Raw genomic sequence first — 25792 nt, forward strand, 5'->3', positions numbered from 1 at the left:
AGCTTGGATTATTACAAAAGGAAGTCCTGTTGGGCTTTAGAGATGAAAATTGGTGGATGCAGGAATTTCAAGCAGTAGCTGCACTGGCACCCTTCAACATTTCTTCAGAAATGTTTTACTTTCACCTTTAAAGTTCTCAGAAAGAGGTTCAAGGAAAATAAATAAATAAGACTGTCGATTCAAAATAAGCCTGTGCTACAGCTAACGCTTTAAAATCCTGACAGCTTGATGGTGGGTTACTTTTTAACAGACCAAATCGAACATTTACTGCAAATGGTTGTAGAAAATCAATCTGTGTTTGAGTTTTTAAGGGTCATTTACCTGAATTCATACAGATTTCTTTTCGTTGTTGTTTAGTCAGACCCAGTCATACAGGCACTGGTAAGAAATACAGCAAAGGTAAATTCAACTCAGCCTTCAACACTGAAAAGAAAAGATTGCTGTGCTGAAAAAGCAAGTGATGCAAAAATTATGAGCTGTAAATCTAGACAAAGCAGTCAAAGTTGGTAACAGAACAACTTTATTATTTGGAAAATGATTTGATTTTCTGTGAAAAACAGTTCAGGTTTGGAGCCAGATGTTGAAGAAAAATGGCGTCTTGTACTTTAATAGGAAAAAGAGGAGACAAAAGGTTCTGCAGTCGTTAAAGGTCGTATCTCATTGAGCTGCGATTAGTTGGCAAACATCATTCATGAGGAGCTTTCAGAATGTCTCGAAACGTTCGTTGGGGTTTTTCCAGTTTCCTCACGTGAATCTTTGAGGCTCACAGTCATGTTGCTTGAATTTTAAACAACTTCAAAGAATTTGGGTGGCAAATTTTCTCTAAAAATAATCACAGAGTTGGCGTTGGCATCTTGAACCAATCTCAAAGCCTTTTAAATCAAACTTCTGTCATTCTAGAGCGACAGAGTTCTCCTCTGACAGAAAACACCTGAGGTCCAGGTCTAAAAACTACACTGCTAATAAGAAACAATTATTTAAAACTGGATCAAATCAGCTTATCCTCATTTCGAAAGCGTACTCCAGCAGATTGAATCATAAATGTGGGGGCGGCTGCCAAGGTGGGTAAAAGCCAGACAAGGCAGGTACGATCTGGGCAGAGGTTGGCAACAAAATAATGTGCACGGCCGAGAATACAGTTTTACAAGTGGTGCACAGGAAAAAAGGGTGTAGGTTTTAAAAAACTGGATGCTCAAAATGGCTCGCTGGTTGCTTTCTGCAACAGAAAGTTTTTTTTCCTGAAAGTTTGAGTCTCCAACAGTCCCAGCTCAGTGAGATACTGACTTCACAACATGAAGAGATTTTTATGAATATTAAAGCATATTATTCCTGTGGCCCTCACAAAATAAAAATATACACTGCAAAAGTAGCACAACGTGGCAGCTTTCAGACAGCGAATTAGTGCCACTGTGGATAAAACCAGAACAGGAGCTGGTGGACGGGGCAAAGGGCAGGAACCCCGAGGGTCAGACTCCTCACCCTCAAAGGTCCTTCCCTTCTGCACGCCTACCTGTTGGAGCCATGTTGCCCCTCCCTCCTCACTGCTGGTGCTGATCCAGGTCTACCCCCTTCCCCTTTCATGTGATTTCTGCTTTTCCCTCTAAATTTACAGCTTATAGAGGTCCTTTCTGTAAACTTACAACTTTAATCTCTTAGTTTTCTCTCAGATTTGTTCTGTAATTTAACAATCTCTGTAAACACGAGTTGTTGTTTTTTTTCTGGTCAGTTTAAGACTTTAATCCTGGAAGTTTTGACTTATTTTTATTAAATTTATAACATTACAATACCAGAGAATATCATAGCTTTATTTTAGTAAATCTAGACTTGAATTTGACTTTTTTTCTTGCAAATTTAACATAAAATATCCAAGGTTTTATGGCAATAATGTCAATATTTTGATTATTTTTCTTTTCTGATAAAGGCAGCATGTGAAGAAGAAACTGTGGCCCTGAGAATCACGCTGCTAAATTTCTCCAGATGCAGCTGGGTTGCTGCTAGCTCTGTGTTGAGCCGGCAGTGGAGACGGTTTCCTGCTTCGGGGACTGCTGGGATCTGTCTGCCAGCTCGGACAGAACCTGGACGGTCTGGGCCAGCCGGCTCAGCCCCTCGTCCTCCATGATGAGCTGGGGGGAACACAGGGAGTCCTGGGGGAGGTGGAGTAGATACGAGTAAGAAACACAAAACACGCAAATCTGCTTACTGAAGGTTGTGAATATTTGCTGCGTCACGGGAACCCCTTCTTCTCCGTAAAATCTATTCCTGACTAAATTAACATCATCAAAGCTTAAAGTAAACATTCAAACTGATTATTTATTAAAAGCTCAACTGTCAGTTCCAACACCAGCCCGCTCCTTTGAGGCTGTTGTAGGTTTGATCAGATTTGACTGACAGTGTTGGCAACAGGAGCGACCCAGCAGTCAGATCACCGAGAGCTGACAGGAAAATGTCTCCAGGGCTTCTTCTGTTAGCCAAAAATATTAAAGGAAAAGGGGAGCAGGTCCTAATGTGTCTAAGAATTAGGAGAGCAATTTGTGTAATTGTGCCGCTGACATAAAGTATAATGTAAATCGTGACCATTTTGAACTGAGGTTTAGCAGTACAGGACTTCAAGGACTTCGGGTCCACTGTCCAGTAAAACGGGGAGTGTGGTGCAGAGGTGAAGAAGAGAGTCCAGGCAGGATGGAGTGGATGGAGAAAAGGTTAAGGAGGGATTTGTGACAAAAGGGTGGCAGCAAAGGTCAAAGGAAAGGTTTACAGACAGTGGTGAGAGCAGCCATGTTGTATGGTTTGGAGACAGTGGGACGGACAAAAAGACAGGAGACAGAACTGGAAGTGTCAGAGCTGAAGATGTTGAGGTTCTCCTTGGGAGGGACAAGGATGGACAGGATTAGGAATGAGGTCATCAGAGGTACAGCTCAGGTTGAAGGACTGGGAGATAAAGTTAGAGGCCAGACTGAGATGGTTTGGACATGTGCAGAGGAGGGACAGTGGCTATATTGGTAGAAGGAGGTTAGAGACAAAGAGGAGACATATGGATGCAGTTAGAGAGGACATGGAGGGAGTTGGAGTGAGGACAGAGGACAGAGTTGGATGGAGGAGGACTCGCTGTGGAGACCCCTGGAAAGGGAAGAGCTGAAGGAAGAAGTTTAGTTATGAACAAAGTGGATGGCTGCTGTCTTAAAACAAATTCACTCTTAAAAATTTCAGTTCATTGCCGTTTTTATAAACATTTCCATCACCAGAATTTTAGACCGAAATCATCTTATGAGAAATGAAGGAGTTATAGTCTTTTTGGTCAAAACTGGAAAAGAGCATTATGTGTGATCTCATGTCATATCACAGGTTGTCACACTTAGAGAAAGTGTTGTGAATGACTCTCAGCTACAACCACACTAAATCTTAGCTCAGTATGTGTAACAATTATCTAAGTTATAGCTATGTTTTGTGTCGGCTAATGTTGATTAGCTGTTTTTAAACTGAGTTGACTCTAAAAGTTCATCCAATGATTACTTTCTGAAAGTTTCATCACTTCCTGCAGGAATATTAGACTAATACTGCTGAAATGATTAAGTCACGTGAATTTGATTGTAGTGGAATGATTGAAATTATAGAGTTCGTATGAACCTCTAAAAAAAAAAAGAACGTTTGAATGATTGTCGTTTTAAGATGAAAAAGTCCACTTTGGAAATGGCCTCAGTCAAAGAAACCATTATAAGCTCATGAATACAGTCTGAGTTAGTTTTAACAGCTGACTTAAAAGTTTTATATAAGTGTTACCACAGAATGTTGTTTTTCTGCCTCTGTCAGTTTTGGATTACATGGTTATTCCAGCGGGAACAATAAGAAATTCCTGATGGCTGTAACCCCTGGATGCCTCAGCAGTGTGTGGCTAGTTTTGGTGTCATTAGCGATTTTGTAAAATCAGAGTAAATTAATGTCACACAATAAGGTCAGAGGTCAACAGGGGTTAAGAAAGAAGGCACCTGAGAACACAAGAATCAATAAACTTTCTCCAATTCACAGCAAATATGTCATTCTTTTGTATAAATATGAAGACGTGAATCAGTTTGACTCCACTTCTTCCAAAGTTAACAGTCTCCACATTTACCATCATTTAGTTAGTTGTGTTTACTACCCAGCTAATATACTATTACTGTCTAACCCCAGCTACATAAATAATCAAAATAATATCACAAAATATAAAAAAAATTACCTGAATAATCCGATTAAATGCAAAGCCTAACTTGCCTAACTGCTGGGTTTACCTTTGTTTTGTTTTTTTTTAATCCTGATTGATCCTGTGACCGCAACCTTGACACTGACAAACAAAATGGCGGTCTGATCATATGACTTAGTTTATTTACACAACAGAATTCTGTGTAAAGAAGTTTAATGCAATATTGACAGTGGTGTAATGATTAAAAACTAGCATTCAAATGAACCACTATGAAATTTTTGAGATTAGAGGCATTTTAAGGCAGCAATAAACCACTTTGGTCTTGGCTCCACTTGGGACTAGCCATTAGCTCATCAGTCCTAAAATTAAACTCCATTTCTCTACACTGAGGTTGTTCCGAGCGCTGTCTGCAACAGGTGAGATATTTATTATTCCCAACTTTTAGACAGAAACCCACTTCAAAGTTGCTGAACTTTTCCTTTATCAAAAATAATTTAGTCTTTTTCCAGTCTTCCTGTGTATGTTCTTTATTTAAAGGTTGTGTGAGTTTTATTTTCTATTTTTAAAAAGGTCCCTCTATGTCCAGTTGAAACTCTACAGATGGTGGAAACGCTGCAGACAGTTGTGTTCAAACCTACTTCAGACAACGAGGCTTTAGAATGCTGGAAATGTTTTAGATGTCAAATTGAGTTCTGCCTCCCGATTTCAAGTCCAGCAACGACGCAGTACTTCACCAGCAGCTTAAATATCCAGGCTGCTCCCTGCCCGTGCTGGATGATTATTGCCATGTCCTGCTACCTCAGCAGAGCCCGGACCATCGTAAAGAACCCCCCACGCCCTGAACATAAACATTTCCTGCTGCTACCATAAGGCAGATGATCCACGACTGCCAGAATCTGCACATCCAGACCCAGAGGCCATCTGAACTACAAACTCTTCTAACAGTCACCGAGTCACTAAGGTCTACTTTATTAAGGCATCTTAAAGGGATAGTCCAGTCAACTTTGAAGTGATGTTCTGCCTAATAGTTATCAGTAGTTAGTACCTGATCAGCCGTGACATCAGTCATAGAGCACAGAGAGAGTGGAGGAAGAGGCAAAAGTCTTAGACCAGGATAGGTTAATGGCTAGCCTGGGGACTAAATTTTAAAAACTTTCTCAGAAACAACACACTGATGTTAACAAATGCTACTTTAGCTAATAATAAAGCTTTAAACTTTTAAATGACACTTTGTTTAGTTTGTCGCCAGTTTCTCGACGACCGTGTTACTTCTCAGATCTGTGTGTGTGGAGCACAGACAGACCCTGTATTTGGTGCTGAAGCTGCTGAATTTATCAGTCTGGTGGTTATAAAGGGCATATTTGACTACACAGACTGATGCAGTCAGCAGCCTCAGCATCATTGACGTATTCTACCGAAGCATCTGGATAATCGGCTGAGAAAACGATCACAAATTAAACAGTGTCACGCAAAAGTGTAGAGGTTTAATATCAGCCAATGTAGCGTTCTTTCACACCAGTGTGACAGTTTTGAAAAGAGTTGTTTTATAAACCTGAAAAATTATTAAAAAAAACAACTGGCACTCATTTAGTTAACCATTAGCCTAGCCTGGATGAAGACTTATCTCTTTTTCCATCAGTGTATCCCTGATTAAAGTACCAACTAATAGTAACCATTAGTCACTTCAAAGTTGACTAGACTATGAGTTTAGTATTTTCACTGCATTTCTTTCATCATGTAATGTTTACTTGTGTGCATAATGTGTGATTCAATCTTGAATCCTTAAAGCGTTTAAGGCAAGGATTTAAATATGTTTACGGCAGTGGTCTCCAATCCTGGTCCTCGAGGGCCACCATCCAGCATGTTTTACTTGTTCCTCTGCTCCAACACACCTGATTTGAATCAATGGGTGATTAACAGGCTTCTGCAGAACATGAAGAGGTGATTTAACCACTGAATCAGGTGTGTTGGAGCAGAGAAACAAGGAAAACCTGCAGGATAGTGGACCTGAGGACCAGGATTAGCCACCCCTGGTCTATGGATATAATAAAAGGTAAACTAGTCCACACTTCATCTTTATGTTTTAACTTGGATCTTGGGACATCTAAGAGAAACTGACTGGTGGATCAGAGTATTTTGTTTCTGGTGTGTAGATGTTAAGAAGTTCAGATAAATCTGACAGAGCACGGAGCCAGTGAAGGCATCACAAGGCTGGGGTTGTATGTTCTTGTACTCATGTATCCTTTATGCGTCTGGACCCTGGAGTCTAAATGTTAAAATTCTATTATTAGTGATGAAATACTTTTCTGTTTTAGAAAATGAAAGAAGAAAATCTCCTTGAGGCGTGGATATAAATAGAAAAAAAAAAAAAAAAAGAGTTAACACATTAAAAAAAAAAGCTCTGTATCAAAACATGTCATTTCAGTCTCGCACACGGTGGATACCTAAAGCATCCACACGACCTGTCAACTGTGAGTGTTTATCGCCTGCAGGCCTGAAATGAAAACCCATTAAATCCGTCTTCCTCCCACTTTGCTTTGAACAGGCAGCCAGGCGGATGGAAAAATAAAAAGCTGCTCACTCACCTACAGTATGTTGTAAAACTGAAAAGCTGTGATGATCAATCAAAGGCTCTTGTTTGCCTTTTAATCAAGGCTTCCTGTCACTCAAACCTTGTGTTTTTCTGTCTGTGAAAACTACCCCCACTCCCTCAATAAGAGGAAGTTCTTCATCTTAGCTTTCATTATCTTACAAACCAGGAACAGGAAACACATTAGCCCCAATCGTTTTCTTCTAAATACTCTTTTTCTTGGATATTTGATTTCTGTACAGGATGGGTTCAGACATTTAACCACAGTTTTTAATGAAAAACCATCATATGGAAGGTATTCGTTGCCACCAAACACCTAAATGCTGGCTCATGCCAACAGCAGCAGCAGAGGGAACATCTCGCAGGATTTGTTAACATTGTTTTTAGATGATAAACCTGAGTGTTTTTCCTGGCTGAAGGCCCTCTATTACAGACAAATCAATATTCAGAGACACTCCCTGAACAAGGCACAATTGGCACCCATATGAGGTACATCATCGTGGCTTCCAAAAGTATTCACCTCTGTGGTATTCTTTCTGCTTTGTTGCCTTAAAACCAGGAATTAAAATATTTTCAATTTGATTATAAGTAATGGACCAACACAAAATACTCTTAATTAAATTAAATAAAGGAGGGAAAACAGTTGTTTTCAATAAATAAATAAAACTGAAAAGCGGTCTGTGTTTTAAAGCCTCGACTGTTACCTTCAGGAGCTTCGTTCGATAAGCAAGTGAGAGATCTGAGTTACAGAGGATATTAAGATTTATACACACCTCTCCTGATAGACCCAAGAATCAAAAGAAGTCTGACACCTCTAAGTAGTGCGGGCTACCAACGACCAACAGACATCATGAAGACCAAGGAACTCTCTACACAGGTCAGAGGCAAAGTTGTGGAGTCTTACAGATCAGGGTTGGGTTATAAAAAATATTAGGAGATGGAAAAATGATGTCACCACAGGGCACTACAACTCATGGACCGAGTAAAGAGGACAATAATAAGAGAAGCAACCAAGAGGCCAAAGTTGACCCTGATGGAGCTGAGAGATGGGAGGATCCGTCAACAGGAGAACTAGAAGCTGCACAGAACTGGGCTTCATGAAGAGTGGCAGCAAAAAGACATTGCCTAAATTAAAAATAATAATATTTGTTCCTCAAACATGTACAAGAAACTGTTGTGATCAGATGAGACTAAAACTGAATCTTTTGTGGATCTACAGTGAAGCATGGTGGTGGCAGCATCATGCTGTGGGGATGTTTTTCATCAGCAGGAACTGGGAAACTGGTTAAATGCTTACACTGCTGCAGAAGGCGGGGACACTAACTTTGGGGGCTGAATACATATGCATTAACTGCATACTTTGCTGTTTCAACCAAACATATCAAAACATTCGGCTCAATCAGTAATATGGAGCCGACTTTAGTATTTGTAACTTTTGTACTTTCTGAATTATTGAACTATATTTGAAAAAAAAAAAACAATTCCTATAGAAATACATTAAGGTTCTTTAATTCCTTCAAAAACATTGTTCTGTGAAATCTATATCAGCATATTTGCTGTATTTTTGGCTGATGCTTCTTTTAGCTACATCCATCGATCCTTTTTCTTTTACCCACTTCTCCTTTTCGGGTCACGGGGACAGGTCTAAAGTCCATCACAGGGCCACTTTTTGCTGCAGCTTAATTTAAGCTTTTGTTCTGATTTAACGTCAAGAAATCAGTTTGTTTCCTCAACAAATTTTTGCAGTCTGTCAGCCCTCACACTGCATTTTTATATACGTCTCTCTTGTTTAAAGTAAGTTTTCCCCATTTAATTTCATTAATTTAAAGTCTTTTTGTAGAATTATTACTTGGAAACAAATTAAAAATCCATTTAACTTACAGGGCAACAAACAAGAAAGAATACCAAGAGGGGTGAATACTTTGTGATGGGATTCTTGAAGCTTGTTCAGGAAACCATTTGGTCTTCAGCCTTCGTTACCTGAACCTCTGACCTCACACACAATGCAGGTAACTGTGAGCTGGACAAGACACCCTCCATCTGCAGTGAAGCAGGCAGACTGACGCAGACAGCAGCAGTTTTATCGAGCGGCACGGCGCAGCGCCGTCCAAACCTCAAGGCTGAGAGTTCTACCTTTTTACTCTGACCTTGGCTCGGCAACTCACCCGCTCCGACAGCAGCTAGCGGGGGCTCGCGATGGAGAAACCTGCTGTTTGGAGAGCACACAGGAGCTTTGACAAAGGTTAAAGCACAGAGCAGGGAGAATTTACTTCAGGGCATCTGCACACCTCCTCGCACACCCAACTCATTACACAGGTTCAAATGAGAGGAGGACTTTAAGACCACATAGATGTAAGAAAACTAAGTTTGTCAGGTCAAAAGCTGCTGCTGGGTTGGACCCAATTGTCTAAAACCAACATCTTTCACTATTTATCAGCATCATTACTGCCCCCGCACACCCATAACTCAATATTAACTCAATAACCTAGAATGTCTCGCTCAAATCTGCCTTACTGATGGATTGCCTCTGAAAGTGGAACTTGGCAAAGGATGAAAACTAGAGCAAATCTGCAGTCAGCTTTTTAAACGTGTCTTTATGTGATGGAATGAAGGACGATCTGGTGTTTGTTGTCACCGGTTAACCTCTTGAGCTCCATCAGAAGCTGATAAAAGAAAGAAAGTCCTCGAGGTCCCGACACTGCGTGAGTAAGATGTTGAGGCGGCTGCAGATGCCCTGAACACACACGTTTCTGCTGGTTAGGCAAAAGCACAACAGCGAGCAGGCACAGAAAGAGCACATGGTCCAAGTTTCAGGGTGGTTTCTCTTTTTTTTAATAATTTCTTTACAGCAGGAAGGAAAGAAAACTTCACTTATAAATTTATATAAAGTCAAAAAAGATTCTTAATATTACAAGAGAATTATATAAATATAGAATACAACAATATTTTCTGTTCCACTAACATAAGAATATAGCTTGGTCTGAGCCAGCGGAGGAGTCATTTATAAAGAATACATCTGAAATGGAGCAAGTGAAACATCTCAACAGCAGGCTAATTGAACAGGAAAAAAAACTTTCAGAAAGAAGAGGGATGCTTTCCAGTGAACATTCTGAGCTTAAAGGGATATTTTGGCCATTTTGAAGTGTAAAAGCTTTGAATCATTAATATCTTACCTGCTGTAGATAGCTATGTTAAGTGCTATGAATTTTTGAAGATGAAAGTTGGTTTAAGATAGCAGGGATCCACTTTAGAAGTGAGTCTGCTAGACGTTATTAGCTTGTTAACATTAAAGTGGGGCATTTTAAGTAACTACTGATTTCTCTCAGAATACTCAACCACTCCTACCACCAACCTGTAGCTATCCCTCTAAACCTGCAGTAAGACCAGCTGTAGAAATAATTAATAAAGCCCAACAACTATCAGCACATCAACAAACTGTTTGAAAGCAGAGGAAGCATCTTAACGAGCGCAAAACATCCGAGGCTACAGGCCTAAATGTCACGCTAACGATGCATAATAATTATTGACCAACTGGTTCAAATCTGCCCGCACTTTCAAATGTGTACTCCAGCAGCTTACATAAGAAAAGTGGGGACAAAGCGGGTCGAGGCGGGTGTTATGTGGCTGGAGGTGGACGACAAAATAATCTGCACGGCCAAGAATACGTTTTTTTAATGAGATGCAACGGGAGAGTTGCTCAGTTTCTCACAAGGTTGAGTCGTCAACCGGTCTCAGCTGCAGCTCGGTCCGATATGACGGCTCACTGCTGCCGTTTGTGCTCGTAAATAACCCAGAACCCACGTAAAAACTGTAGAAAGCTCTTTATGGTAGTGTTTGCATGAGCTGCTATTCAGTTCTGAAAACAGGAGCCGTTTGAAGACGGCGACGATCTGCTTTGTTCGGACCAGCCATTAGCTCATCGGTCCTGTCAGATTATTTCTCCAACCTGAAGTTGTTCAAAGAGCTACCTATAACAGTCTCATTATTCATAGGTTTAAACAGACCACTTCAAAATGGCTGGAACATCCCTTTAGGATAACTGCAAAAAGATGGCATGAAGCTGACAGCCAACAGAAACATAAATGTTTGCACTTTACACTTTTATTTATTTCTTTATTTCAGTTTGGCTGCTGTAATTTAATGCCCAAATGAGTCCAGTATTAAATGTCTAAGAAGGATAATATGCTTTACGATGTGTTGTAATGTTTGGAAAGCACTAAAAAAAACTTTTTTTAATTATTATGCCACTTCCTGGTTTCTAAATTCATGTCATGCTTCCTCCTTGACGTTTAAAGTCTGCACGTTTTCATCTCATATCAGCTGGAGCCTCCCATCCTGTTCCAGCGAACAGATTTCTATGCATTACGAGGCTTTACTTTGGAGTCCGACAGAAAGCAGCAGTAGATTACAGCAGCAGCTAAAAAGAAAATCCTGTTGTAGCTTTAAGGAGCTAAATCTGTCAGCATCTGTTGAAATCATCCAGAGACATGAAAATGTGAAGACCAACGATGTAAAGAGCAACGCTCGCGAAATGTACAAACTTATTCAAAACTGGAAACACAATATTTCTCTGTGGCTTCAATAAAGATGAATAATGGCCAGTATTTGTCGGTTTATTCTTAGGATTGTTTACCTAATTAACACCGAAACAATCAGTCTGAATCACTGGGAGCAAAGTTGGATCAACTTTTGTGTCTTCCTGAGAATAAAAAAAATTAATAAAGTCTTATTGAATTCATTAAATTGGTCAAGACTCGTCCTTTATTGCTTCAAACTGAAGTGCAACAATTTTTGTTCCTATTGTTTCAGTCGTGTTGGATTTTGGACTTAAAGGTTTAAGGCAGGGGGTCTGCAACCTCTGAAGTGACTCCTTGTAAATCTGCCCCCCAAAACATGTTAAACCTGAGCATTGTTTACATTTAAATAAACATTTTTTTCAGTGGTTACCTGTCCAGGTTTTTGCAACATGAGCATGAAGTTTCTGCAGCAGAATGACACTAATAATACGAGCTGGGCTGCCTGAGTCGACTCAGTTTTTACATCTTTTCTGCAGCAGACTCGGCTGTTTCGTTTCCTCTGGACTGTTCTACAAACGCAGTGATCGGTTTGACTTCGTCAGCCTGCTCCCTGCTTTGTTTGTGCACCTTCCTGACTTACAACGTTGGTCGTTTCTCCACCAGAAAAAAAAAAATCCCATTTTTCAACATAGTTCAGAGAAGTGGCTACAAATGCAGATGAGTTATAGATGTTAATGCATCAAAATACAGCAGCTGACAAGAAAAAAACTTGACCGCGCAGTTTGTTCTAATTGAAAATAAACATTTTTTCATTTCCTGAAAAGTTGTGTTTTTGCAACGATGATAAGGCTCATAGCAAGCATTTTATAATAATGTGAAACAATTTAAATAAATGCTTGCCTCCAAAAAATAAAAAATATAATTAAAAATCTGGCAAGTAAAATAAAGGTTTAGGTTTATTTGGAAAAAGGTTTTCATAACCACATCATTAAACTGATCCCATCTTTTTAGGTTCGATATATTTTCATATATTAGGCTGCAGAATTTAGTCATTTCCAGATGGGTTACTTATTTTACTTAAATAAATAAATTTAAATAAAGTTGAAGCCACATGTTTACATAAACCGTCTGACATTAAATCAGACCAAACCTTTCCTGTTTTAGGTATTTTTATTTATTAAATGCCTGAATAGTTGGAGTATTAGTATTTGGTATCATTGCCTTTAAACTGTATGACTCAGACATTTTGGGTTTCCTCCCACAAGCTTCTCTCAATAGTTTACTGGAGTTTTGTCCCATTCCTCCTGACAGAACTGGAACTGAGGAGGTTTGCAGGCTGCCTCTCTTGTTTTATACTCGTGTATAATAGTTAGAACAGATGACCCTTCAGGCAGTTCTCTTCCTGATATCTTGGCTCATTTCTTTGATTTTCCCATGATGTCACACAAAGAAGCAGAGTGTTTGAGGTTTAACCTAAAATCCATCCACAGGTGTGCCTCCAATTAAATCAAATGTTGTCAACTAACCAATCAGAAGCTTCCAAAGCCATGACATCATCATCTGGGCTTTCTAAATTGTTTAAAGGCAGAGTAATCTAACTTCTGACTTTCAAGACAGTAACAAGAAATTGTCTTATTATCTGGGCATTTAGAAAACAGTAAATAAATAAGTAAATAATTTTGTGAATCCTAACTGACCTAAAACAGGAAAAGGTTTAGTCTAATTTAATGTTAGAGGAAAAAATGTGTCTTTTTATATGGTGTATGGAAACATCTGGCTGCAACTGTAAGTGAAAACCGTTATCTTAAATTTAAGAGCCAACTACATGTTTTGGCTCTGTTAAACTTTATTTAAAAGAAAAACTGGTAAAAATGGCTTTTTTAAAATATATATAAAGGTTGCAGACCCCCTGTTTAAAGAGACTAAATCCCCTAAAATCTGATCCCTGGTTTTAGCTTCCAGACTCCACATCATTTAAATCAGGTTTTAATCTGAGTTTAGCTGAAGACGCAGGTGGACACGAGTGAAAACACTTAAATCTGACGGGTTTCTTTGTTACATGTGAAGTCAGAAAAGGACTTTAGTGTTATTTTATCTCTATATAACTGAATATTGATCTAATTTCCTGTTTGCGATTTGTAGTGTCCATCCTGGTATAAAAACTTCTGAATATGGCCTTCAATCAAACTTGTGTTTCACCACAAGCAGCTATAACCACAACAGAGCCGGAAATAAATAAAAAATAAGAATAATTTAATAGCCTGTTTACATTTTTACAAGTAAAGTCAGCAGGTCAAACGGACCAGTGACGATGACAAAAAAAAGGAGACTTCCCCCAACCCCTCGGAGGGGTTTGTACCGTCTGTTTGGAGACTGATGCAGCAACGGCGCCCCCTGCTGTCACACACGCACACACCATCGCTTCACATCCAACACACTTCCATCAGCCTCAGCAATAAGAATCACATTCATAGTTCAGTCTGAAGGAACAGCTTCACAGGATAAACAGCCTGAGCTCCTCCGGAGGCACAACCCGTCTCAGAGGTCCAGTCCAAACTGTGTCCGAAAGGAAAACTAACGAGGCCAGATTAAGGATTTTTTTTTTTTACAGGGTGTTGAATTTGTATTAACACACCTAAACCAAACCACTCTTAAAAACTAGGAACTAATTGTTTTTCCACTGAGTCTGAAGCCTTCATTTCCTGCAGTCTGAATAAAGTTTTTGTCATTTTTCATTGAAGCGTGGACCTTAAAGGAATATTTCATCCATTTTGAAGTGGGTTTCTGTGGAAAAGTTAGAAATTATTACCTTACCTGATGTGAATAGTTCTTTGAAACAAACTCATTTTGGAGCAATCGAGTTTTTCTTACAGGTCTGATGAGCTAACGGCTAGTCTGAACGATTACTGCCATCTTAAAATCTAAAAAAACGTCATAGCTGTTCATGCCAACACCAGTTTGTAAACCTTTACATCACTTTTATTTACTTTAATTCTGTATTTATTTGCACAAATAGGGGCAGCAGCAGCTAGCCGTAGCATTTCTGGTGCAGCCAGGGTTCCCTTCCTGCAGAAATTTTTAATTTCTGCCAAACTAATGGTGTAATGTGGTGCAAAAGTTTAAATCTTAGAGTTTACATGAGTCTCTATGAATTTTTTTATTTTATTTGTTCTATAGACAGAAGGAACCCATATTTGGACTACAGCGAATTCTGTTCAAACACTTATCTATAGCAGGTAAGATATTAATTCCTCAGAACCTGTCGACAGAACCCCACTTCAACATGGCCGAAATCAAATCTCCCTCCTTTCCTCCCACACTTGGCTCGATCAGTGAGACACTTTGTGCCACGGAGCAGCTCAGTTTCGGACGCAACTTCCACCTTTTCCAAACGTTCTGTGCTTTAAAGAGCGGAGGCTGAATTAGGTCGAGGGTGATTCGTGGTTCGTCCTCTCTCACCGTTTGCCCGTCCTTACATCCAGTCAGAGCAGCTGAGAGGTGGAGACGCACTTAGGGCTCAGGACATCTGTTCTACAGTCAGGGTGTATGCTCACACACACACACACACTGCGGATTTCGTGTGTGTTTAGGATTTTTCGTTGAGTTCGGGGGCCGCCGCTTTAGGTGAGCAGGTAGCAGTAGACGACGTAGAGAAGCGCCATGACGGCACAGTAAAACAACAGGAAGTCTGTAGACAGCAGCGAGGAGGGGGAGGAGGGCGGCGGCGGCGACGACGAGGCCGCGGCTGAGGAATGGTGGGGAGGGCGGTCCTGCACCGTCTCCCCCGCCTCCATGGCCAGCAGGGCCGTCACACAGCGCAGCACAGTGGGCAGCTTACACAGAAGCACATCAGAGCTCACACACACTTCAGTCTGAACACACACACATACAGGAGGGAAACACAGGTACTGTTAGAAAAGGATCACAAACAGCAGACTGAATGAAGCGGAGTCAGGACTGGGCTGATGCCGTGGACTTTTTTTGAGGGAAGATTTTCTCCAGATTTGAACCAAACAGACGTGTCAGTCCAGCCCTGACAAGATCCACACATACAGCAACAAACCCGGGCTGCCGGCACATGAAACACTCCTCTCATCCAATACCACCATCATCATCATCATCATCAGTGGAGAACACATTCGTGAGCTGAAAAGAGGAAAGCGGGGTTTACCTCAGGGACTCCCAGCTTGCGACAGGCGGTGATGAAGTTTTCCACGTTGAGTCGAGACTTTGCTGTGCTCAGTTTTGGCTGGAGGGAAACACACGTTGGGTGAATTTACTGAAATTAGGCGACAGTCGCAGACAGCACCGGGGATTTCATCTAGCTCATTACTGTAAATATGTCAATTATGTGTACCCTGCCATCAGTGCACTCCCTCTGTCTGAATTTACATTTAATGGTTACTCGTTTGCTAAATGTTTGTTTTTATGTGTTGTTTTTAATGCTTTTAGTTTTGAACTTGATGCTGCTGTGACAACCTAATTTCCCTCAGGGGATCAATAAAGAATCTTTCTATTATATTAAATTTTACTAGGAAAACTAATTGTTCTCTGATTTGCTCTTGTTTATGTCTTGTTAGGATTAAATGTGTGTGGCCTCAGAGTATTCAGATCTCTTTCCTGTTTTACAATTTTATGTTGCAGATTGTTGCTACAATTGTTTAAGTTCTATTACTCTACGCTCAGTACCCCATATTGTCAAAGTAAAAACTGAATTTTATACAATTTTGTAAATTCATCAAAAATAAAAAAAACTGAAATATCACATTTCCATAAGTATTGAGACTAAACAAGACTTGAAGTTTAGCTCAGGTGCTTCTCATTTCTCTTCACTGCTGCTGAGATGTTTCTACACCTCAGTCAGAGTCCACCTGTTGTCAGATAAACTGATTAGACCTGATCTGGACAAAGCATGAGACAAAGGAGCTGCAGAGCTCAGAGACAGATCTGAGGAAAGCTACAGAAACACTTGTACTGAACCGAAGGAGCCCAGGAGCTCAGAGGCCTCCAGGACTCTCAGATGGAAGAACAGCAGCAGAACCGGGACTCTTCTAAGAGCTGGTCTCCACACTGAACAATCCAAGAAAAAGGAGAGAGGAGACCAAGAACCTGAGCTTCAGAGATCCTGATGGGACTGAGATCCAGAAGGACAAGCAGACCTGTAGGCCTCCATGGATCTGGACTTTATGGCAGAGCGTCTCCATGGAAGCGTCTCCTCAGAGTGAAACACCTGAAAGCTGCTTGAAGGACTCAGACTGTGAGGAACAAGATTAAATTGTTTCATCTAAAGTCTAATTGTCCCGTCTGAAAGAAACCAGGCAGCACTCAACACCTGCATAACACCATCCCCACAGGGAAGTATGGTGGTGGCAGCATCATGCTGTGGGGGTGTTTTGGAGTTGTAGGAAGCTAAATGGACCAAAGTGCAGAGATATCCTCAATGAAAACCTGATCCACAGGACTCAGGACCTCAGACTGGACAGAAGGTTCACCTTCCAACATGACAACCATCCAAAGCAGACAGAGAGGACAAATAGGAGGGGCTTAGGGAAACTCTGTGAATGTCCCGGAGTGGACCAACCACTTTATCATCAAAGCTGGAACTTCTGCCAAAGGAACTTCAACTCAGTTCTCAGTAAAGGGTCTGAATATTTATGGAAATGTGATATTTGTTTGTTTTCTTTTTAATAATTGTGCAAAACTGTATAAAATCCTGTTTTCACTTTGTCACTACGAGGCAGTGAGTGTAGATTATTGAGTAAAAAGGAATTTAAATGATTGTAACACCAGGCTGCAACAAAACGAAAGTGCAGAAGGTGAAAACTGCCAATGAAGCCGAAGTGTTATTTACTCTGACTAGTGTTGTTTTGTCAATGAGACGGTGTTCCAGTGAGACGTTGCTTGGAGTCACAATGTTTGCCAATATTCTGAAACATATTTCCTTTTAATGACAATTATACATCGAGATCACTAAGGAAATATAAGATTATATACGTATATAAGATTCACAGAGATCCAGACTGCAAAACTGCCCAACAATGTAAAAACATTTCTAACAATCAAATTTTAAAAAATCAATTTCCCTCTAGTTGTTAATCTTTGAATCCTTTGTTTAATTATGTAGTAATAGCAATTTTAAAAAATACCCACAACAACTGCAAGTTTTCCTTGTACCCCCCCACCCCCAACAGTTTCCTCAGTGAAATGAACCGGACTGACTTTCTTTCTGAGGGTTTCTGTTAGGATGTGGAACAACAGGCGAGGAACAAAGACGCTCTCTGCTCTACCATAAGGATCGTTTAGTCGACCAGACTCACCACTGCTGGGGAGGGAATGTGAATGATCGACACGGAGCGCGGTCGGATGTGATTGACCAGCTGGCAGAGGACGGTGCCGTTGGACAGAGCTTCGCCCAGGTCCTCTGGCAGAGTGGCCTTCAGCCGAGACTCCAAAGTCTGAGGAACGAGACAGACGTTTGCTCTTTCGCCCAAAGTTACTGAGGAAATGACTTCTTACGCTTTCACAGAAACATGCAGGAAGAAATCAAACTGCATCTGATCAGCTTCAATTTCCACAGACAACCGGCCTCCATAAACTGAAAAATACGATAAAATGGTGATATTTGACAAAGAGTGTGTGTGTGTGTGTGTTTACCTTGCGTAGCTGTATAACGTCTGGGCGCTCCTCTTTTGGCGAGCGCAGCGTGGTGCGAGAGTCACTCCTGCCAGACTCCCCCAGAGTAAACATGGTCCCTGAACAAAAGCAGGCCCAGATGAAGGAGACTGTGGCAGTGATTGAAGACGAGCAGGGTGCTTCGTGTTCATCGTGTACCTGAGGGTTTGACGTTGCTGCGGGAGGAGGTACGAAACAGGAAGCTGTTGGGTTTCGCAGCCTGACCGGGAGGAGGGGAAGTCTTCAGGGAGGGCGGCACATCTGATGGAAACGATCAGGTCATTATCATACAAGTGTAGATGAAGATCCTGGATTTTAAATTGTTGTTATGAGGAAAAATAACTTAAACTTAAACATTTCTGAAGGTACTTTGCAGAGCGTCAATACAGCTACTGCCTGAAAATCCAACATCCAACAAAAGTAATTGGAATTTCTTTTCGAATTAATCTAATTTGAGGAAATGCTGATGTTTTGATATATGAAGTTCATACAAAGTTTTCAGAGAACAGATCAGATCATTTGGGTCAACATGACAGATGTGAGGAGTAAAAAGTAAGTCTCAAACAAACTGTCACTGTGTGAAAACTAAATGGTATTGAATAAAGAATTCCTGGTATAAGAGTCTGATCATAAGACGTGTTATTTTTATGTTGCTACAGAATTTACTAAGGTCCACTTTAAATACAACAGTGTCATCATAGGGCAGGAGCACCATAGCATGTGTTATGTTATAGAACAAGAATAAAAGAAAGAAAGAAGACAAAAATCCCTATGTTTTGAGGTACATGTCTAAAAAATCAAAATAGCTACAATTTAGTCAATTTAACAGATATTGAGCTAAAATCTGGTGTGGTAGTAGCTGAGAGTCATAACACGCACAACACTGAGTGTGATATCTCAAGAATTTATATGAGATCACACAATGTTATTTTCAAGGTATGACCTTTATTTCTCATAAGATGAATTAAGTCTAAAACTCTGTCATTAAAGGCAGAGGGTGGCCTTTATTTTATCTATTTTTTTGTCATTTATACATCATAACAAGTTTAAAAAACATTACACTTAACTTTAAAAAAGACAGAGAGTTGTGTTTAAATAGGCATCCTTTAGTAAGTTGTGTCTAACTAGCAAACACTGGTGAGGTGAAACGTGGAACAAATTTAAATCCTTCCTATTAAACCGAGTGAAGTTAAGTAATAAACAGAAAGCTCTGGTTCCCTGCAGTCTGTAGCTGTGAATGTGGTTTCTGTGTTTGATAAATAGGCTGGGTTTTCAGCTACTCTCACATGCACCCCTGGTTTCTTTCTTGCACTTGGGTGAAAGTTCTACCTGTTCTGCTGTTGGAGCGGTGCAGGTGGACTGAAGGAAACGCTGAGCTCATCTGATCGGCACTCTAAGAAAACAAAAACAGTCCTCAGTCACAACACTGAATATATACAAAACACTGGCACGCCTCTTTGCCGCAGAAACTCACCGCACATCTTTGCCGCAGGCCTGCGAGGGAGGTGCCGTTCTCTGGTGAGGCGCCACTAGGGGGAGACAGACACCACAGTTTACTCGCCTTCAGGCTTCCTTTAGTCTAACTTTGACAAAGTCTGAGGAAATGCAGAAGTGCATGTGTGGAGCAGAACTAAAAGAGATGTGGGTCACTGCTGTCGCTCCGCTGGGTTCGTCTGCTCTATGAGCTCTACTCACCACGAGCTACTTCCTGTCTGTGATGCAGTGGCCACATGACTTCCTGTTTTGGTTGAGGACTTCAGCAAACTGCAAAATTGTGATTGTTGACATGAAAGCATGCAGTAAAATATTAACAGGAACTTAAAACAATTCAGATTAGGCAGATTATTACTGCCAAATGTCAAAGTCTGCCTGTTCAGACACTTTATCTGCGGTCTTGTTTTTACCCCTCAGATAGCAAAACTGGGTTATTTGAAAACTTCAACGGAAAACCTGTCAAGTCCGGTCCAGTGGTTCTGCATAATTAATGCAGTATAGTGCTCTCCTCCTGCCTACCTGGCCTTCTCCCTCTGCTGCTGCTGCTGCAGCCGTTCTCTCTCCTGCCAGATGAACAGGGTGCCGGGCCTCCTGCGCTCCTCCAGGGTGGGGCTGGAAGGGGACAGGGGACACGACGACACCGAGGACTGGGAGCCCACCTCCAGGAGGAGACTGGACCTGGGAGAGACACATGGAGGAGACGGCAGAAAGATCTCGGATTACAACTTTCACGTTCAAAGTTTTATCGCACGTCATTTTTAACAGGAAATGTTTGTATTTTGTTTTTTTGTCCGAGTCAAAATGGTGACCTTTTAATCTCAAGATGGCCACCTCAACATTTGATAATAAACATCTTGTCTGACAGTCTGTGGGAAGCGATTTTCTTTGCTTAAACATTTCGTCCATTTTTCTTCCAGCTTTCTAAAACTCCATACTTCTACAGACTCAAATTTTCAGATTCTTCCATCAATTTCTGAGCTGTTTTTTTTTCTGAGTTCAAATTTATCTGTAAATGTACATAAAGTTTTGACAGTTTTATTGTCCGTTTGCTTCAAACACTGAAAAGAACCGTCTGTGTTCAAACATGAACAGCAGGGAGCAAAACTTCTCAGCGAATAAACTCAAAACGTTTCATTTCAACATTTTTCTACTAAGTTTATAATAAAGTTAAACAACTGCGTTCAAATCTTCAATAAAACTTTGTTATCCTGTAAAATGATGTTGCCATTTAGAGTAAAATAAAACTCTTTGGTTGGGCCAACGTTTGACTGACGAGCTGCATTCAGCATAAGATTATCTGCACTGATATAACATCTTTTTAATCCAAGCTCGACCGTGATTTTTGATTCTCTGCTCCTCCCTTCAACTTTCCTCGGTACCAAATACAAGTCCGTTTGAAACACTCCGACTTCCCTTTTAGTCTGTAGTATTTTATTTTTAGACGTCCCAGAGGAAGTGCTGGAGGCCAAAATGTGGAACATCCGCTGGTTCTGGCTGCAACATGTTCCACTCTTCGTCAGTCAGGAGGAGCACAGCGGCAGACCAGGGACAGCCACGTTCACAGACAGCATCAGGGAGAGTCTGGGCACTGAACAACGGTTAATATGTGGCCTGGATTCAGATAATTAGGGTCAAATATTTGGAACAATGGAGGCTGGCACATAATCATCAGGTGCCGACGGGGCCGCGGGGACAATGAAGATTCCCTGATTGAAGACAAACGTTCAGCAGAAAGAACGCTGCCTGTTGGACACACAGGGGTGGGTGAATGTCCGCCACTTTGGACTAAACCTGGACATTAACCACACAAGATGTCATTTCTGCTCCTAAAATAGGAAACCTTTCCTGTTTCTGCCATTTTTGTTTGCTTATACTGGCTTGAAGGATGAAATTCAAAATCCCTCTACTGACACACAGATGACCGAGCTTTGTTTTCTTTTAAAAAACTTAATATATCTTAATATTAAAGGAGCTGACCCATAAGCACCCTCACCTGCTTGGTAGTCTTTTTCACCATGATTATGTTTTTTCCAACATAGTGGTTTAATATCTGGTGAAGTGCCTGTATAGTATTTTTTTTCCTTTTTCATTGACAATGTGGATGTTTTTTTATACCAGTCTTATTTATATTAACACAAAAAAGGTCACGATCAAACCTCCTGTCTGTGCAGTACACCAAACTGCACAGAAAGTATTCACTCGCCAAGAACTTCTCCACATTTTGTCACGTTACAAGAACGAAAGCATGTGGAAGAAGCTGCTCGGCTCAAAACAAAACTGAAACCAAATGCAAAACACTTGGGTGTCAGAAAACGAACACCATGAATACACCAGTCCCACTGTGAAACACGGCGGTGGCAGCGTCATGCTGTAGAGACGAACGCCAAAAGACTTGCAGCTGGAATTGCTGTGAAAGGTGGGGTTTATAAAGTGACGGCTCAGGAGTCTGAATACAAATCTAGGTATTTATTTGTAAGAAAAGATTGAAAACCACATTCCGTTTTCCTTCCACTTCACATTTATGCTCCTTGTGTTGATCTGTCACATAAAATCTAAATAAAACACTTTGAAGCTCATGGTTCGAACGTGACAAAATACTGAAAGGTTCAAATTGTGTGAAGACTTCTTCAAGGTGCTGTACATTAACACAAAACCAGTCATGATGGAGGCTTGTCAGCGCTCATCTCTACAGACAGATCAGGATGTTTGCAGATCAGCCTTTAGTTCTTGACCTGCCTCCTCTACGCTCTCCAAGCATTTAGGTTAAGGCAAGAAAATATCTTCATTTGGGTCTGACATCTTCTCAATAAATGCTAATAAATAAGAAGCCCACACTGCAGCTGCACCTATTGTTGATGAAAAGTCCAGCTGTGCTTCAATGTTGCAACATTCCAACATTTGTGACGTTCAGAGCACCTATTAGATGAAGTAAAATAGACTCGGTGAGTAACTAACAGTAACTAATGAGAACTGCAGTTTATTGACTTTTCCCAGCTTCACAAAAAGCCCCACAGTCAGTCTGAGAAACAAGAACAAAAAGAAAATGTTTAAACTTGTCCTTCTGGCGTTCCAAGTTTTTAAGCAGGAAAATCGGCACGGAGCTGCATTAAAATGGAGGAGTGTCACAAAAAAACAAACAAAAAAAAGAGGACGAGGAGGGGAGTAGTATGGAAATCCTTTTCAAATGTACTGCTACACCTTCTTATGAATCCTGTTACCAAGCGAGAGCCTCGGTTCTCTGAAAAGCTTTTGGTTTGGTTTTCAGAGTCGTTATGAACATTTTATGCCTTACTTCTTTAAACAGCCTCGGTTTGGAGAACCAGAATTTAATTCTGGCAATGACTGACGAACCAACAGCTGGTTTGAAACCAAAGTGGATTGCTGCCATTCAAAAAGTCCTCGTGAACACCATGTCATAAACCTTTACACTGTCATCAAGTTCACATTACAGAGTATTACAGAGTACCACACAATTTTATAATTATTTCAAAGCATAAACAGCACAGGTAGAAGTGGCGAGTAGCACTTCTGGGGCATCAAGGGTTCATGTCCCACAGGAACTTTATTATATTTTTTCCAAAATAATGTGTAAGGTGAAACCTACAGCGATGTAAAGGTTTATAAAGGAGTGATGCATGAACTGCTAAAAGATTTTGGAGATTGGAGTTATTTAAAGATGGCAGCAATCCACCTTTGTGTTTGCTTTGCTCAGATTAGCCATTAGCTCATCAGTCCAGTTAGACTTAAACTGTTTCTGCAAATTGAGGGTTTTCAAAGAGCTATCTACAGCAGGTAAGACATTACCTTCTAAATGGCTGAAGTAGGCCCAACTCAGGTTTACTTTAAAACAGTTTTGTGCTGGAAATCTGAACTCCTGACTGAGTTATGATGGAGGCCGAGTAGTGCAGCGCAAAACTTCATCACTGAGTTTTACGAAACATACCTGCGTGACGAAGCATCTTGGTGTGGCGGCGACGAAGAAGACGCCTCCTGCTCCTGAAAAACCAGAGACACAATCATGACCCTCTGTGCTCCAAGATGTTGTGCTGACGGACAACTGAAGTGATCCAGTGCTGGTTCAGGGCCCGGCGCAGGGGTCAGTTCAAGGAGCAGCTCGATTTTCACTTCAGCATTCATCAACAAAGCCAGAAACAGGATTTTCACCTCAGCTTCAATCAAAATTTACAAACAGCAGCCAGTGGTGAGCCTGAGGAAACACCTCAGAAGGTTCATAAAGGTGCTTTCACACAGTTTTTATAAACTTGGTTCTAAACAGTGACTGTGAGTGCTGTTCTGTGCAGTTCACTGGCCAAAAGTACTGAAAATTCAACATTAAACAGGAACATAGGAGTAACAAGTGAGCTTATCTGCTTTGAAGGTCAAAACAGAAAAAAAGAGATAATTCTGACACAGCACTGGAACTACTTTGGTAGAAAAAAAACTCAAGTTGTGAAGACCAAACAAATGATGAGTGTTAGGATGTCCGTACCAGAGGAGGTGTGGCTGGATCTATCCTGATCTCCTCCTCTTCTCCCGAGTCATCGTGCCCAGCCTGCCCGTTCACTGAAACAAGAGACCACCGGTCTCTAATTTACCCTTTTCAAACACAACCTCTAGCTATAAATGAGGAAACGTTGAACATGACTAGTTAAATAAAACTACTTCAGAGCGCAACAAGGTCGTTACCCACCATTGTTAGCTTCCCGAGATCCATTCTCCTCCTCTTCCTCGTTCAGGTTTCTCTGGTCCCTGCCGACGTCAGCCAGCCGAAGAGATCGCTCCGAGAAGTCATCTGCTGACTGAACGAGTCAAACACAGTCACGAGTTCAGGGTTTGTTTTTGGCACTTAATGGTTGGGTTTGTGAATCAGTAGGTAAAGTCTCACTAAAATCAACCTTATTTGGACTTGAAACAGTTTATGTAACCTGTCTTCTGCTACAGAGCAAGAGATCGCGAACTACACTGAGTCAACAAGAGTCGACATCTGGAAAAAAAAAAGCTCCAGTGTATTTTTTTTAATTTTATTTAAAAAAGGCAACATCCTGTTTGAGTGGGACTCAATCACCTGATTGCAGTGATCACCTCAAAAGGTCGTGCAACAAAATGTTAAGTTATGGGTACCATCCTTTTTGTTGAGGCCAGCTTCATTAGTCTGTTTTTAAACAGGTCTGTCTGCGTCTGTAATCCAGCTGTTTTACCTCGTTCCCAGACCATCTTTTGTTGCCGCTGTCCACGCTGTTAAAGCCAGAGTCCAGTCCTCCGAACAGCTCCTGGTCCGACAGGCTGCAGGGCAACAGAACACACACACACACACATCAAGTTAATTAAACACACACCACATGAAGAGACTGATGAGTGTTTACACTCTGCTACAGTGGGACCTGTTCATCCAGAGTGACTCATGCTTTTTTTCCTTTTTTCAGTCCTCTCTCTTCCAGCTTCTACAGAATCTGTTTGGGTTTATAATTTCTCAGCGAGCAGCTAAAATGGGTCCATTTAAAAGTATAAATATTTGATAAACTCTGCTTCGGTTTACTCCTTATATTTTCACCATCGTCAATTGTTGTAACTCTGAATGATTGTCTCACATTCTTCTTATTTCTGTTTGAAACAGAGTGCACAGACTGAGCTGGTAACACGATTAAAACCATTTCATCATGACACCGTTTCAGCTGAAGCTGCCATCTCCATATCAAACAGGAACTTAGTCAGCCTGTCTCTTAAACACAACATCAATATGTAGCCTTTCGGTCAAGCTGCAAGAAAATGATTTGCTTTACCGATCCTTTAAAGGCCCAGCTCAACGAGCTGTCTCCTGTTGTCTGCGAGTCAAAGAGCTGTAGCTGTGTTAGCTTAGCACAAGCCCGAAAGCATCTGGCTCTGTTCAAGGACGGGAGTAAAACACCACATCGGCTTCTTAAAGTTCAGCATCTGCCTAAAACATCTGTGCAGCATCTGCAGCTTCCAGCGAGACGTCTGGGACGAGCACAGCTTCGAGTCTTTAAAAGTCTGTCGGGCTCACTGGAATGACGGTCTGCACTTTTGTTTTAATCAAACTGTTTTGGTGTGCCTTTTTGAGCAGTTGATGTTTTGGGTTTTTTTGTCTCAGAGCAGGTTGTTTATTTAAAAGGAAGAAAAAAAACATCCTTTCATTGTTGTGCTTACCAATGACATCCCAAATAGGAAAAATGTCACCAGAAGTTGTGCTAAATACTGAGGACAGAAACTGTGAGCGCACTGAGAGCACTCGACACTGGAAAAACATCCGATGGGTAAATATTTGACACAATCAATACTCGGCTCATATACTGAAAACCGAGCAGAGTTCCAGTTTCACTTGCT

The 25792-nt window shown here is 40.9% G+C and overlaps 1 protein-coding gene across 2 annotated transcripts in view; it reads right to left on the reverse strand.

Moving 5' to 3' along the window:
* Positions 1 to 503: 503 nt before the first annotated feature.
* The window catches only part of lrch4 (leucine-rich repeats and calponin homology (CH) domain containing 4), a 69973-nt gene continuing 44684 nt past the window's right edge, over positions 504 to 25792 (reverse strand). Inside the window, exons 6-18 of one of the 2 annotated variants that reach the window (XM_017427044.3) lie at positions 24649 to 24733; positions 24141 to 24249; positions 23940 to 24013; positions 23394 to 23446; positions 19970 to 20128; positions 19652 to 19720; positions 19431 to 19485; positions 19286 to 19349; positions 18116 to 18217; positions 17939 to 18036; positions 17602 to 17739; positions 15456 to 15533; positions 504 to 2144 (exon numbers count right to left, since the gene is read on the reverse strand). In XM_017427044.3, the coding sequence (XP_017282533.1) occupies positions 1995 to 2144; positions 15456 to 15533; positions 17602 to 17739; positions 17939 to 18036; positions 18116 to 18217; positions 19286 to 19349; positions 19431 to 19485; positions 19652 to 19720; positions 19970 to 20128; positions 23394 to 23446; positions 23940 to 24013; positions 24141 to 24249; positions 24649 to 24733 (1234 nt within the window). In that variant the 3' untranslated portion in view covers positions 504 to 1994. Of the gene's footprint in view, positions 2145 to 11260; positions 15157 to 15455; positions 15534 to 17601; positions 17740 to 17938; positions 18037 to 18115; positions 18218 to 19285; positions 19350 to 19430; positions 19486 to 19651; positions 19721 to 19969; positions 20129 to 23393; positions 23447 to 23939; positions 24014 to 24140; positions 24250 to 24648; positions 24734 to 25792 lie in introns of those variants that run through there. The other variant, XM_017427043.3, reaches the window with a different exon arrangement.

The sequence above is a fragment of the Kryptolebias marmoratus genome, linkage group LG7, assembly GCF_001649575.2.
Source record: "Kryptolebias marmoratus isolate JLee-2015 linkage group LG7, ASM164957v2, whole genome shotgun sequence".
Taxonomy (NCBI): Eukaryota; Metazoa; Chordata; class Actinopteri; order Cyprinodontiformes; family Rivulidae; genus Kryptolebias; species Kryptolebias marmoratus.